Source organism: Gopherus flavomarginatus, chromosome 4 (genome assembly GCF_025201925.1).
Source record: "Gopherus flavomarginatus isolate rGopFla2 chromosome 4, rGopFla2.mat.asm, whole genome shotgun sequence".
Lineage (NCBI taxonomy): Eukaryota > Metazoa > Chordata > Testudines > Testudinidae > Gopherus > Gopherus flavomarginatus.
In genome coordinates this window covers 12,690,782-12,706,603 of record NC_066620.1, presented here as the reverse complement: position 1 = coordinate 12,706,603, position 15,822 = coordinate 12,690,782, and the positions used below count along the sequence as shown (strand labels likewise).

General features: G+C 40.6%; 1 protein-coding gene across 7 annotated transcripts in view; it reads left to right on the top strand.

Moving 5' to 3' along the window:
- Positions 1-15,822, top strand: part of TASP1 (taspase 1) — a 168,596-nt gene that overhangs the window by 86,442 nt on the left and 66,332 nt on the right. For 5 of the 7 annotated variants that reach the window (XR_007774190.1, XM_050952178.1, XM_050952179.1 and 2 more), the window contains exon 11: positions 7,474-7,584. The exons of 1 other annotated variant lie outside the window; for it this stretch is intronic. Coding sequence is in view for 5 of the 6 variants with exons in the window: in XM_050952178.1 (XP_050808135.1) it covers positions 7,474-7,584 (111 nt within the window). In the remaining variant the exon portion in view is untranslated. Of the gene's footprint in view, positions 1-7,473; positions 7,585-15,822 lie in introns of those variants that run through there. One more of the 7 variants, XM_050952184.1, reaches the window with a different exon arrangement.

Genomic DNA, 15,822 nt, shown 5'->3' with positions numbered 1-15,822 from the left:
TTTCTGGCGTGGGAAGTAACATAGCAATGTTAGAATGGTCTCATAGTGAGGGATGCTGCTTGCACCTTTTCTGTTTTCTGGGAACCTTACATTTTAAAGGGGATTTTCTTGTTGATTAAGAAGTTGACAGGATTCATGGAAGTGTTTCCCCCTTCCTTCCCTTTGTGCTCTCAAGGGTTGCCTCCTTGTACTATGTAACCTATGTATTTAAATTGCTAAGGCTAAAGTATATCATGTCACGTGACATTTTTAAACCCATTTTTCTTACATTCAATCCATATCCAATTATAACAAGCTTTTCATATTAGCAACAGTTAATTTGCATTTTATTTGCTCTAAATTATGCAAATTAAGTGTATGTATTTCTTCAGGGCTACTAATGTTACTCTCATGGGAATTTTGTGTCACTGCGTGCACACAGAATTCATATCCCTTTGCAGAATTTCTTTACTTTCCCTCAGAAAATGCCCCATTGCCGCTGCACTCAGAACTGCACAACAAGCCCCTGTGCATCCAGATCCCTCACTGAGCCACTTGTACCCAGATTGCCCCACACACAATCCTGTCACCCCATACCTGGATCCTCCCCCACTAAGCCCCTTCACATTTCGATCCTGCTGGGCATAGCCTGTCTGCCCATGCCTGGTGCAGAAGGGCAGGATCCCAGGGTGTTTCTGGGGCAGGCCCAACCCTTGAGCTCTCAGGGTCGGGTGCAGCCTCACCGCCACATCCCTGTCCCAGGAGGGAGTGGGGGGAAGCTGTAGGATGATCTCCCACCTCCATGCAGCCAGTGGCCTGTGCTTCCCACTGCCATGCTGGAGCCTCCACATTTATTTATTGACAAATAGAATGTGCAGAATTTTGCAGAATTTTTATTTTTTTGGTGTGGACTTCCCTCAGGAATATAATTTGCATGGATAATACTCTTCTACCACAGCTCAATCTGAAAGTCTGATCCAGCAAACTTCTGTCAATGAATTATGTACAGTTGTAATCTCTGTTATAAAAGGGGTTTGCAGCATAGAGGCTTACATTTAAGATGTCCCTTGATGAATGAGAGTAAAAATAAAAAAAATGGAGTGAAATGTGTATAAGGTTTTCAGTAATCATGTAATGTGATCAGTTTTGACTACTAAAGAATACATCACGAGAATGCTGTAACTCTTTGAAATCTTGCTTTTTGTTTACAGTCTCTGAAAAGAAGAATAGGGCATGTAGCTTCTGTGTTTAAGGGAGGGTGATGGTGCGACAAATTGCAGCAGGACAGGAAGTTCTAGGAGTAGATTGCCACATCAAAGGAGGCACGAAGATGGCAATGGGACGGAAACAAGTGAGTGACTAGTGAGGCTTGGGCAGAGGATAAGGAGGAGGGGACAAAAGAAGAGCAACGAGGTGAAATCAGAACTATTGAAGGTTTTGAAGGGGAGAATACAAAGGGATTTTCAAAGGCACCAGGTGTGTTCAGAGCAGGTAGGTGACTTTTCTAAATTGGGTTGCCATCTCGGGGTCTCTGCTAGATTACCATGTGGTCTCACATATTAGTTTGAGCATATCTGGATATTTTGTACATAGTACTTTAGGAGAATAACTTGCATTGACTCATTTATAATCTGCACTTCTACTGGTTTTATAAAACAGATGAGACAAATTCAATGGATCTAGAGAGTGCAGTCATCTAAGGGTACGTCTATGCTGAAGCTGGGAACATGTGGGTAGATAAATGTGTTAGCTCTGCTAAAGATGGCAGTATAGCCAGGGGGAGCATGAGTGGTGGCTCAGAATAGCCTCCCAACTACTTACCATGGGGATCTGGCCAGGACTGTACTCAGGTAGCTAGTTTGAGCTATCCACCTGTGCTACTCCAGCTACACTGCTATTTTTAGTGCACTCACGCGCTAGCTCTGCTTAAACATCTGTCTACCTGCTCTGGTAAGCACCCTCCCAGCTGCGATGTAGACATACTCTTTATCTGTAGTCTGAGGAAAACTGTATTGGCGAACCAATGTCTTTTTTTCCTCTTGCTACGAGGATTCTCAAGACGCTCCCTCAAATTCCACCCCACCCCCCATTCTGACCTTCCATCATGCTGAACTTACTTCTTTTTAAAGAAGGTAGACATAACTTTGTTCAGGACTAATCAGTACTAGCTTGAGTTGGTTTTAAATGTCATTAGAAATTGCCTCGAGAATCGCCTTTGAACTCATGTCAATCTAGGAAGGAATGACTGACTGCATGCAGCAGTGAAACTTCTACTGGGCTGCCCATGGGATCATATTTTTCCTCTTAAATGCATGAAGACTGCATTCAGGTCTGTTATCTGAGGTTCTGACTGAGGATTCAAGCTTCTTGGTTAGAAAGTGAACAGCCATGGCTAGTACGTTCCCTATTAGCACTTGCTTTGGGTCGTGGTATAGAAGGTAGAAATGAGGCTACTAGAAGTAAAGTGAGTTGGAGATTAACAAAATAATACTGTTCAGAAGAAGCACAGTTATTACCAGTTCTGCAAGCAGTCTTTCCAAGTTAAGAGTTTGCAGGTAATATAGAATTGTTTCTGGATACCAAATAAACTAATAAAATAGAAGTTCTCAGACTGTGGCCTAGTCTACACTACAAAATGTTTCCCATTAGAGATGTACTGGTGTAGAACCTTCCTAGTGCACTCACTTTATACCAGCAAAGTGCTTCTGTTAGCATAGCTTTTATCGGTTTGGCGAGCAAAGTAAGTTATACCGGCAAAAGCACTTATATGCCAATATATCTGTATCTACACTAGGGCTTTTGCCAGGGTAGAAATGTCACACACACAAAATCTCAAGCCTAAGCAACGCTACTATACTGGCAAAATTTTCTAGCATGGACCTGGCCTATATGACTCCATTTTCAAGCAATCTAGTTACTTTCCATTAAATTAGTACTTCAGTTTGTACTTATTGGAAACACTTCTATCAAATTGTCTGAAATATTTCTCAGTGGAGTTTCTCCCATACTAAATTTCTTTTCCATGTTTTGCTGGTAATGCCTAATGAGTTGAGATCTTTTAAAATCTGCATTAATATATCTGAAGTTTGTCTGTTTGGCTTAACAAGAAGCCAAGAATAGGGGATGTATGACTAACTTATAGGAAACGTGCTGGAAGGCTGGCACGACATGTGTACTGTCTGAGCTGCCAGGACTGGAGCACTATAATGGAGTTACGGGTAGAGTGACCAGATGTCTCAAATAACTAGGGACAGGCCCAGTTTTGTGGCCTTTTTCTTATATAGGCTCCTATTACCCCCCACCCCCCTGTTCCGATTTTTCATACTTGCTGTCTGGTTACTGTAGTTACAGGCCTTATTTCCAGGCTAACATTTGCTACAAGTTACCCCTCCCACTGTTACTTTCACAGTGCCCCACACAATAGAGTAATGGAGGAAAGCCCATTCTGTTCTGTTTTAAATGTTAAAATTTTTGAAGTTTAAAAATACTCTGTCTCTTTAAATTACTAATTACTGCAGTCTATCTTTTGAATGTACAAGCCAGAGTGAACCTAGACACTATTCTTATCTCAGGATCTTCAGGCTCATTTGTGTATTCACTGTTGTATACAAAAATAGGATTGTGCTGCTTTACTCCTAGGGAGCAGATCTGTTGAGTAAGAATACTTCATTTTCAGTCTCTTTTCGGAATCGAATCTCTCACTAAAAATGTGAATGAAATATAAACCAGTGCGCTGGTGTCTGCCAGAGTCTGCAGTCAAGCTGAAATATTCACTGAATTTGGAATCCTGAAGCCTAACCATTTAATATGAGTATTTAACATTTTCACTGATCACATGAAAGTCTGCACATTATATTTTAAGTTGCATCTTACTTTAGCATTGCAGAACTCAGGTTGTAGCCTGAGTTTGGGAGAGTACCATCGGTTATTGCCCTTCCCCATGCTTGAGCTGTTTGTTTTTCTGGCATATTAGCCTTTGGTCTCAATGGGTATTATGAGCTTCATACTAATATAGAGAAAATACTCGGGATTATTCTTTTTACGTGCTTAGAAAATATGAAGTACTAATTACCTCCAGCAGAGGTAATGAGGACACTGAAGCACAGAGGTCAGGACCTGTGAAGTCAGTGAGAGTCTTTCCATTTACTTCAGCACGTTTTGGATCGGACTCTAAAAAATAATTTACCCGTGACCAGATCAAGTTAATAGCAGTGCTGGGAATAAAACTCAAGAGTTTCTGGCTCCAAGCCTGGTGCTCAATCCATTAATTTATGCTACCTATTGAAGAGTCAAAGCAACAATTGTAACTTGTAGTAAGTGCAATATTTTAAATACTGTAGAATAATAAGAATATTCATGCCCTTAATTAAAAAAAGAAATCCTGAAGCACTATCAACAGTTAATTCATTCGACTGGTGATTTGTGTCAGTCCTGGGTTTACAATGGCGCCGGGCCCCACACTAAGAAGGGGCCCTGGTGCCCAGACCGTGGCCCTGCCCCTGCTTGGCCTCTTGCCCTCAAGGCCCTGCCCAATGCTTGCTCTTCTGTCCCCTCTCTGCCTCGCTCCCCCCTTCCCTGTGCAAGCAGCAGGCAGGGCTTCAGGGGAAAGAGGCTGAGTGGTGGTGGGGCCTCAGGACAGAGCAGGAAGGCAGGGCCCACAAAAGGTTAATTTGACCCTTATTTAAGCTGTCTCTTTCAGTAGCCCTTACTATTACCCCACCCATTTATTTCAATGAAGCTGTTTTCTCAGTTTATAAAATACCTTTAATGTAGGTTATCTTATTTGAGCTTATGAGGTGATAGACTTACTTCTCTGTACCATTGAGAGAAAAGCATCTTGCTAAAGCCAGAGTTTTAAGCTCTGAAGCAGAAGCCTTTTGCGTTGGAATTGCACATGTTCTTTGTAGCAGCAAAGCTTTAGAAGCCTTGGAGTTTATGGGAAGAACCACAGAAATTGAGCATTTTGACTAGTTTATAAAAAGGTAAGCTGTCAGTCCAATTTCTATCATTAGTTTTGCACTCAAGGTACAAAGTCTAAGGTTGTGATAGTAGAGAAGAAAAACTTTTAGAGCTGCTTTCCAAAATGAATCAACAGATAAAATTGCATTTTATTGCATATAGAAAGTAGGAAACGGTACCCTCATATTTTTAATGACAAAATATTAACTGTACTTTATTTGCAGATGCTTGAACCAGACATGCTAAGCACCTGTTTTAAAAATCACAATTTCCAGATGTGTGTGACATCATGTAAATAGATGAATGTAGGTATAACATTTTTAACTCTAGCAGTCTGAGGAAACACACAGTAGACTCTATTTTCCAAAGACCTGTACAGTAGATCTCCTTGATTTTTAAGTTAATGGGATTGTTTTAAATACTTAATAAAAACCATAGGAATACCAGGAAGCCAATAAGGTTGCCATAATCTGGCAATGAACAGTGTCCTCACTGGAACTGTATGCAGTGGGTCCTTTGTCCCGCTAGCTGGAAGAAAATGAGGGGATCCCTCTGCAGTTGGTGGCAGAGAGGAGGAAGGGGGAAGTATACCTGGACAGAGCAGGGAGAAACAATAAGTCCCTGGACTGGGCAAGAAGGGACTGTCCTTCCAGGTAACCCTAGAGGATCTCCCTGCAGTGAGGCTGGCAACACCCACCCTCCTACCCAGGAATCAGAGTAGAACCAGGTTTCTTCATGATCCACTGTGGGCATTTATGCTAATCACCTTTTTCCTTGGAAAGGAATGGCAGGATGGATTTTTCATCTTCCCCACTGGCTCAGGGAGTAGTGAGGAAGTTAGATTAAAATGTCTCAATTTAATAACTACAAAAATGGGGCAGATGTCCAGTGCAGGTACTAGTTATGGAAGGGATATGGTTATTGGCTAAATTGGACTGGAACGGTTCTCTGATATTTTAAGTGAATGAAGTTGTGCCCTAACCAAACCACATTTAGTGCTTCTTGTTTTTCTTCCGGTGTGGCTACAGTTGTTGCATTTTTTGAAAATTATTTGTGGAGTAGAATAGCTAGTCTCTCCTGTATGCTTGTAGAGTGGTGGTTTAGATGGAAAAAATTGATATTCTTGGAAAATAATACAGAGTTTAAGAACAGATTTTCAGTACTAAACGTTGAACCTTCATGTGCCTGAAAAAATATAAATGCCTCAAAATAGTAACTCTAATTGTAACAACCTTTGTTCTTGAAGTATACATGTGATGCCTCCATACCAAACAGAAGTAGAATCAGAGGATTGATAATGGCGTTTCCTAACGACCAAGGCCAATAACTAGTGACCTAAATGTAAATGACTTTAAATCATTGTCATCTCTGAGCTGTTCAGTTAGGCTGATTTGCTAGCTCTCTGGAGGCCTATTTTTCTTTTTTTGCTAACTGGAGCACAGTTGATAGCCCACTTCAGCTTCCCTAGATAGATATAATTGGGGCCTATTTAAACCATTGCGCTCTCATCCTCCCACTGACTAGTGGAATAAAACCTGCCAGCCTGTGGAAGATTGAAGAGGATAGTAACATCTTATGCCCAAAAATATCACAAATTCAGTCTCCTGTCCAAGATAAAACATAGCTGTAATAAACATGCAGCATACAACTTGACCTGAACTGTACATGCTAAAGGACCATTATAGACATACAGCATACCATAGCAGAAAAAACAGATGAAAAGACTAACATATACACCAGTAGCATAGGTTAACTAACTTTTCTTCCTGCTCGTCAGTAAATTGCAGAACGCTATGTAAATACATTGAGGCAGTGACTAAAGGTCTGCATGAAACACTTAACAGTTCCTTAAGACAAAATTTTGCAAGCTAGAGGAGTTCTTAGCAAGAAACATAGAACCTAAGAGAGGTGCCTTCAAAAACCTAATTCCAAGTAAACTTCCCTTATTCCCATGTTGTGATTGAAAAACTGAGCCAGAAAGGCTAAATCATACCGGGAGATGGTGTTAAAGTTGGAAGTTTTTGGCTCTAACACCTGAGTTTAGATTATTACATTTAGCAATATTATATCATTTATGTAATGACCAGAAAATATCTGTGTAAGGTAGATCTGTGCTTTACAAACGTCTAATCTAAGGGCTAGATTGCATCATTATTCACTTGAGTGACCAGTATGATTACTTGTGTGTAGATGACTCATGAGTTATGGTTGCAGAATCTGGAGGGAGATGATTAATCATACACCATGATACTTTCCCTTTTCTTCTTAACTCTTTTCCTCACCTGTTTGCTTTCTGTGTATTTAATCCTTGCTCTTTTCTCTGTGTGTCTTTACCATGGAGTTTTAAGTGAATTATACTTTCAGGTTGGATTGCTGATATTTGGACTTGCAGAGGAACCAATGTCAGAACCTTTTAATACAGTAGTGAAATCGTCTATTAAATACAGCTCTTTACTGTGTGGTTATAAAAGAACTATCAGTACCTGCTAGGTGGTAACTATATTCTAATCATTCTTGGTGGTGGTATTTGTATAGGTTGTGGAGAGCACCTTGTAAGGACCATACTGGCCAGAGAATGTTCACGTGCTTTGCAAACAGAAGATGCCCACCAGGCTCTGCTAGAGACTATGCAAAACAAGTTTATTAGTAAGTATACAATTCATCAGAAAACTGCCTAACCATACATGTTTATCATTTCTGTTTGAAAAGAAAAACAGTCCATTAAAATATAATCAGATCTATTTTTTGCAATTCTTCTTGGAGCTACTTGGTGGTCTTGAAGCTGTAGACAGAGATTAAGTAGTATGTTGTAATGTATTTAGTGAATGATAAATTAAACCACAGAAAAATACAAACAGGAAAGGAAAATATATTCCTTGACTGGAAAGTCATTGAATGTTAAAAGACAGGGAACAGATAGTTTAGAGGGAGGAATTTCCTAGGTTGAATCACTGACTATAGGATAGAGTGAGTTTGTTAGGAATTAGTGATTTTATAATCATTGAGGCTATAAAATGCTTCTTCTCGTGCCCCTTTTTTTTTTACCTAGTGGAAATTAAGATCCATTTTATTTTTTGATTAAAAATTCTGTATGTGGACAGATTCTGGTTTGTGAGTTAAATAATAATTTTTTTCTGAAAAAGAAATAGAGATTTCACTGAAGACAGTAAATAAAAAAGGCGAATGCTGATATATTTTTTCTTCCCCCTTAATATAATGATTATGATTGTGGATCTTATTCAGTCATTCTGTGTCATGTATTTTTGACTATTTTGATATATGTATGTACGTATGTATGAAAAATATAAGTACAAAACTTGAGTAAAGTAAAGTACGAAAACAAATGTCACCCAAAGTGTCAGATTTTCACCATCTAATCAATTCTAGATAAATCTAGAGTCCAGGAGATACCATGGATTTCAGTGAGACTTTTGACATATGTAATATGTCAGGCTTCACTGTAATCTAATCTTACAGCATTCAGAAACATAAGGACTGTCTAAGTTCCTAAGCAGTTGAGCATATGTCATGTGTCTCTTAAGTGTGCAAGTACCTTGCTTCTGGGTGATGTGGTCAGGGGCAGTGCCTTACTGGAAAACTTCTTAATTGCAACTAATTACATATTTTTATTTCAATCTAGAAATACCATGTTAAACCTTCACATACAAACAATATATAGGTGTGTGAGCCTCTAGCAGAGCGATACTCAAACTGAGACTCAGGAGCTGAAAGTGTCTCTTGAATGTGTCTTCTGCGGCTCATGATATTAAAACACTGTGATTTAATTATTAACCAATCAGGATGCAGCAAATGAACCAATGAATTCACACTGCTGTGGCTCTTTTGGGTAATGTTGATCACCAATTTGGCTCCTGAACCACTGAGGTCTGAGTATCACTATCTCCTCTAGCTACCGCTAGAACAAAGAGAGGGCAGTGGAAACCCAATACATTTTATAATGTGCCTGGTACCAGGCATAAAGCTAACTCTGATCATAAGAAAGCAGCACTGTATGCAGTTTATTGCTTTAATCCTATTTCTTAAACTCTGATTAATACAGATTTAAGCATATCAAGGGTATAATCAGGTTGGTTGGTTTGTTGTTTAAAAATATAAATCCTAAATGTCACTTGGCTAGTCATAATTGAAAATATTACACCGTCTGATGCCATTTATTGCAGTGCAAAAAGGGCTCAGTCCCTAAATTAAGGTGAGATAAAGTCAAGAAAAATTGGAGAACTAGATTGTGGTGGTAGAGACAAGCTCTGGAAGCCAAATAATAGTTGTGATGAGGGTATTCCACTTGAAGCTCTGATGAGGTAATATGTAATTTTGGTGTTAGTTTGTCAAGTTGTTATAGTGGAACTGAAATCTTTCCTGGAGGTTTTCTGAAACAGAAAAATGGCAAAATCGCTTCAAATTGTAGATAAGGTTTTTGTTTGTGATATTTAGGTAAACTAAAAGTTGCTGCCTAATTTTGACCAAATATTTATAACTTGCTGGCAGTTTCCTCTTATTTATTTGTTAGAAACTTTGCCTTAAGCAAAGAGAGACTTTTCACCTTGTGTTATATTTTAGAGTGTATATTTGTATCTCGGTATCCCAAGGTGCAGTTTGAAAATGAAGAAAATATTGTGAAATTAATTCATGTTATGATAAAAAAGAACTCATGTTTACACAAGTGCTTTATTTAATATGATTTGTAAAAATAATCAGTTGGTAGATGCCTCTTCCATGCTCTGGGTGCACTTGCAGTGCTAAATTTTCATTCTTGTAAAATGTGTATATGACCAATATGCTGCTTAATTATCCCCGAATAATAAAGATCAGTAATAAACAACTTAGCCTAAGACAAAACTCAGCCTTTCAGATGTTGTTCTCCCATGACTAGAAGAAAAGATAATTCTTACAGTATGTTCAGAAGACAAAGGGTAAAGCAAGTTTTAGAGCCTATGAGGTCTTCACTGCAAGTGTCTTGCCATTAACTTCTCTCTATGTAGAAAGCTAGATCTCCATCTTGAGCACTGCATCTGACCACCACTGCAATTTGTGTGATATGGGGAGAGATGCAATGTTTTAGGTCCTGGTAGAATATTTGTATTGCAGTAGTGCCTTGGAGTCCCGGTCAAGGACCAGGACCCCATTGTGTTAGCCACTGTACAAAGACAGAACAAAGATGGTGTCTGCTTAAAAGTAGCATAAGTATATTTTTAGCACATTTCAACCATATACCCCTTCTGGCACAGAATTGGGCAGTAATCTGCCTAAGACAAGCAGCTATATTGTAGGCAGGATTTACCCATTTTATAACATTACTGTCTAATTCAGAACAGTCTTGCGAAGGTGTTGGGCAAATGCTGGAGAAATGGATCCAAATCTTTGTCTTAAAAAAACATTCTTGGCAGTTCTAATTTACTGTAATGGAAAATGTAAAGGGAAAGATTAAATGTATCCCAGTTCAAGACATTATATGCTCTCTATAATTCTTATATTATAATTGAAATAAGAGTTTTGTTAGATGCAGAACTTCCTTTTGATTTGCAGTAGGATGGATAAAAGAAAATACACTCCATGTATTTTTAACCACTTTTCATGTTAGCGCACCAAATCATAAGAAAACAGTTGATAAAAATAGTTCTTTAATAATACTATATGCCAACCAGCTGATTACCGACCAAAAGCTCAGGAGCTATTTAAGTAGCAAATGCGGGGTGGGGGAATAGATACTCTTTTTGGTTGATTTGTGTTTTTTTTAATTACTTCAAGCAAAAATACTTATGCCATGATTCCCCTGTAACTTACTGTTTCTTGGTGGTAAGAAGCTTTTGAACCAATCTTGTATAGTGGACTATTCTATTTTTAAATGGCTATTCCATGTGTGATGCTGGTAAGCCAAGTACCACCTCTGGCAAACACTTAGGCATCAGCTTACAAACTCATAGCTGGAAGCTGGGCCTGTTCACTCTTGTATTGGTATATACATCAAAGTGATTGTTAAATGTGTAAGAATGTATGTAGTGTTTAAACTTCATGAAAATTAATGGGATGTTACCAGCATGCTTTCTGTATTTAGTAAAATCACTTTTTACTTATTAATTGACCCAGAGTGTGTATTAATACCTAGGGGAGTAAACAGCTGTGCGTCTCTCTCAGTGTTATAGAGGGCAAACAATTTGAGTTTACCCTGCGTAAGCTTTATACAGGGTAAAATGGATTTATTTGGATTTAGACCCCCTTGGGAGTTGGGCATCTGAATGTTAAAGACAAGCGCAGTTCTGTGAGCTGCTTTCAGGTAAATCTGCAGCTTGGGGCAAGTAATTCAGACCCTGGGTCTTTGTTGGAGCAGATGGGAGTGTCTGGCTCAGCAAGACAGGGTGCTGGGGTCCTAAGCTGGCAGGGAAGGCAGGGATAGAAGTAGTCTTGGCACATCGGATGGCAGCTCCCAAGGGAGTTTCTGTGATCCAACCCATCACACTGAGATCCTCAGTTTTCTGGGTAGCGTTGAGAGGCTTTTGGGAAACTGGCAAATTACTACATCTCTGCTCCATTTGAAAGTGTAGACTCTGACTCATCGGTACATACATTTTTACCTGCTTTAACCTCTCAATAACTCTCATTCCTTTTTGCCAGCTAATAAACCATTAGTTAGTTTACTATGGAATTGGCTGCCAGCTTTGTCTTTTGGTGTGAGATCTAGGATGGAAATTGACCTGCATCTATAACTGGTCTCTTGGGACTGGGTGCAATTTGAATATTTTATGATTTTTTTTTTGTGTAAGTGACCATATATCACATAGTCCAGCTTGCCTGGGTGCCAAGATACCCTTAGACACTCCAGTCTATGTCTACACTATGGGATTATACTGATTTTACAGAAACCAGTTTTTTAAAACAGATTGTATAAAGTCGAGTGCACGCGGCCACACTAAGCACATTAATTCGGCGGTGTGCGTACATGTACCAAGGCTGGTGTTGATTTCCGGAGCGTTGCACTGTGGGTAGCTATCCCATAGTTCCCGCAGACTCCTCTGCCTTTGGAATTCTGGGTTGAGATCCCAGTGCCTGATGGGGCAAAAAACATTGTCGCAGGTGGTTCTGGGTACAGCCTTACCCCTCCCTCTGTGAAAGCAGCAGACAACGGTTTCACGCCTTTTTTCCTGGGAGAACTGTGCAAACGCCATAGCACAGCAAGCATGGACTCTGCTGAGCTCAAGACAGCAATCATGGATGTTGTAAACACCTCGCGCATTCTCGTGCAGTCTATGCTGAACCAGGACCTGCAAAGCCAGGCGAAGAGGCGGCGGCTACGGCAGCGCAGTGACGAGAGTGATGAGGACATGGACACAGAATTCTCTCAAACTGCTGGCTCCTGCGCTTTGGAGATCCTGCTGGTAATGGGGCAGGTTCTAGCCATTGAACGCCAATTTTGGGCCTGGGAAACAAGCACAGACTGATGGGACTGCATAGTTTTGCAGGTTTGGGACGATCCCAGTGGCTGTGAAACTCCTCCTTTATCAAATAGCAGACGAAGCCCATTCAGTGCTGCTTCTTTCCTGTTAACATGCAGCAGCAGAAACCAACCCCCCATCCAGTTCTCTGGGATGATCGCTTTACCCCTCCCCCCACCACGTAGCTGGTATCATGGAAGATCACTGCTAAACACCCTCCTCTCCTCCCCTCCACTCCCCTCCTCTCCCCCCACTGTGTGGCTGGTAGCAGGGAAGATCCCTGCTAGCTAAACACGAAAAAGCTCAGCGCCAATCACCCGCCCCCCTTCCCCCTGCTTGGCTGCCTGCATGGAAGGATTTCTTTTAAGCAACAGGCAAAGAGCCCAGTAGGAATGGCCATCTCTGTCCCCTTAATTAAATTCCTGAATTTCAACCAGGTTACCATGAACGATATCACTCTCCTGAGGATAACACAGCAAGATAAAGAACAGATGTTGCGTGAATGCCAGCAAACACCAGGACCATACGCAGCTAGGCTTTGTCATGCAATGATACCAGATTACTTGCTATATGCATGGCATGGTCAAGTGTCCTACCATGGAGAACGGAATAAGGCTACCCTGCCCAGAAACCTCCTGCAAAGGCTTTTGGAGTACCTCCAGGAGAGCTTCATGGAGATGTCTGGGGATGGAGCAGAAATCCTCCAGGGACATGTTAACAGACTTTTCCAGTAACTATACTGGCCGCGAATGCATCCCAAGTCCTCAGGGCAAATTAATCATTAAAAAGACACTTGCTTTTAAACCATGTTTTATATTTACAAAGGTACACTCACCAGAGGTCCCTTCCATGGCTTCATTGTGTGGGATAGTGGCTTGGGAGGGCTGGGAGGGTAATTCCGTCAGGGTGAGAAAAAGCTCCTGGCTGCTGGGGAGAACGGAGTGCTGTGTGCTCTCTGCAAGCTCGTCCTCCTCTTCCTCCTCCTCATCTACCCCGTCCGCAGAATCCTCAGCCATGGCTGAGATTACCACCCCCACCTCCGAATCCACGGACAGCGGTGGGGTAGTGGTGGCAGACCCCCCTAGAATTGCATGCAGCTCAGCGTAGAAGCAGCATGTTTTCAGCCCTGCCCTGGACCTTCCGTTTGCTTCTTTGTTTTTCTGGTACGGTTGTCTGAGCTCCTTAACTTTGATACGGCACTGTACTGAGTCCCTGGTGTGGCCTCTCTGCATCATGGCCTTGGAAATTTTTTCAAATGTTTTTTCATTTCATCTTTTGGAACGGAGTTCTGTTAGCACGGAATCCTCTCCTCATACAGCGATCGCATCCAGTACCTCCCGTGCGGTCCATGCTGGAGCTCTTTTTCAGTTCTCAGGAGACTGCATTGTTACCTGTGCTGATGAGCTCTGCGTGGTCACCTGTGCTGGTGAGCTCTCCACGCTGGCCAAACAGGAAACGAAATTCAAAAGTTCGCCGGGCTTTTCCTGTCTACCTGGCCAGTGCATCCGAGTTCAGATGGCTTTCCGGAGCGGTCACAATGGTGCACTGTGGGATCATGTCCGGAGGCCAATACCGTCTAATTGCAGCCACACTAATCCTAATCCGACATGGCAATACCGATTTCAGCACTAGTCCCCTCGTCGGGGAGGAGTACAGAAATCGGTTTTAAGAGCCCTTTATATCAGTATAAAGGGCTTCGTTGTGTGGACGAGTGCAGGGTTAAATTGGTTTAACTCTGCTAAATTCGGTATAAATGTGTAGAGTAGACCAGGCTTAAGGGAACTGTCTGTGACTCCATGATAAGACTGGTTTCACCAAGCCAGTAACAAATGTGAACTTCTGGATCACTATATCAATTATAGAACATTACACCATTTTGGGGTGTCTGCCCTGCTTTTGACAGTCTGCCTTGGTGCTATACACAAGGCTTTGGGAGTAGAAATGAAAGTGTGCTGGGGAGGAAAATATCAATGAAATAATAGGATAGAATAGTGCGATATTGAAGGAACAAATAGTGAGGAATAAGAAACAGAAGATAGTCAGCAAAAGTCTTGAGAAAGGAAACATGAGGTCTGTGGGCATAAATTTAAGATTAAAAAGTTGATCTAAATGAAACTATTCTGAAAAGATTAAAAGAAATACCAGGATATTGAAGGAGAACAAGTAGACGTCTTTTAATTTAGTTTGTGGCAGTAAGGCTATGACAATGCCAACATGAGCAATGTTTACATTCAGTTTTATTGTGGGGTTTACCAGTCATAGAAAACTCTGCCGGAGAAAGATGGGCAGATTTGCTTAAGTTTTGTGTGATAGTGCATCTGAGTTTTTTTTAATGATGTCTACCCTGGATCCTCTGTACTGACTGTACATTAAGGAGACTCCTCCAAAAGTAGCTATTCCTCTTGGTGACCTAATTGGAAAAACATCTTACTATATGGAAGGTTTTCTAGAAGCCATAGATAAACAAGCTGGTCTGCAGGATGAACAGAAAAGCCATTCAGTAGTGACAAACTTGAGGCTGTTTCAGTGAGGCAGATTTTGGCAAAGTAGGAATAAAGTCCATATGGAGTGAAAAGCATGTTATTAATCTAGTTAGGTGGGACAGAATAACATTTTTGAACTAGGACTGTGCTTAAACTTGGTTTTAAAGGCTATCATCCTTCCTGGAAATGAAGATTTGTCTGATTACAAGCATAATCGGAAGTCAGAGACTCTGGGTTTAGTCCCTGGCTTTATCCCAGACGTGCTGTGTGAACTTAAATTAGTCACTTTGCTTCGGTATCCCTTAGTTTCCCCATTCATAATAGGTATGATAGTGCCCAAATTCACAGGAGTTAAGAGTTAACTCATTCATGTTTCCAAAACTCTTGGAAAGACTCAAATAAAAAAGCAGGTTAGTAGTATTCATTGTCAAAATGCTCATCGCTTTTGTTAAGAATGAAAAAAAAATTGTGTGCTTATTTTGTAATGTGCATTCGGCCTGTTTGTAATTAAAACCTGTTTATTATATATTCTCTGTCACTGCTTTCCAAAAAATATTTGGTACATGTTAGATATTGATCCATTACTCATGGTTACTATTAATGCATATTGGTATCTGTGTCTGAATACGGAAAATCCAGATTAATATTACTGCTTCCAGTAACATATCAACAGAGGAGTCTCAAACTTAACAGTGCAGTTTTGTGAGTGCTTGGCAATTCTGAAAATCAGGCACAACATTAATTTTTGCAAAATATTACCCAAGGGGAAAATTTGTGCTTAAATATTAGGCTTAAACTAAGTAACTCTTACTTACTTGTGAACTTTCACAGATTTTGATTTTCGCTGATATAAAGCTTACTTAAGATATATCATACGATACAAGTTTTCCTTCTGCTGTGAAATAACTGGATAAATTAGGTTAACAGCCTACTACAGACAGCATGGCTGGTTT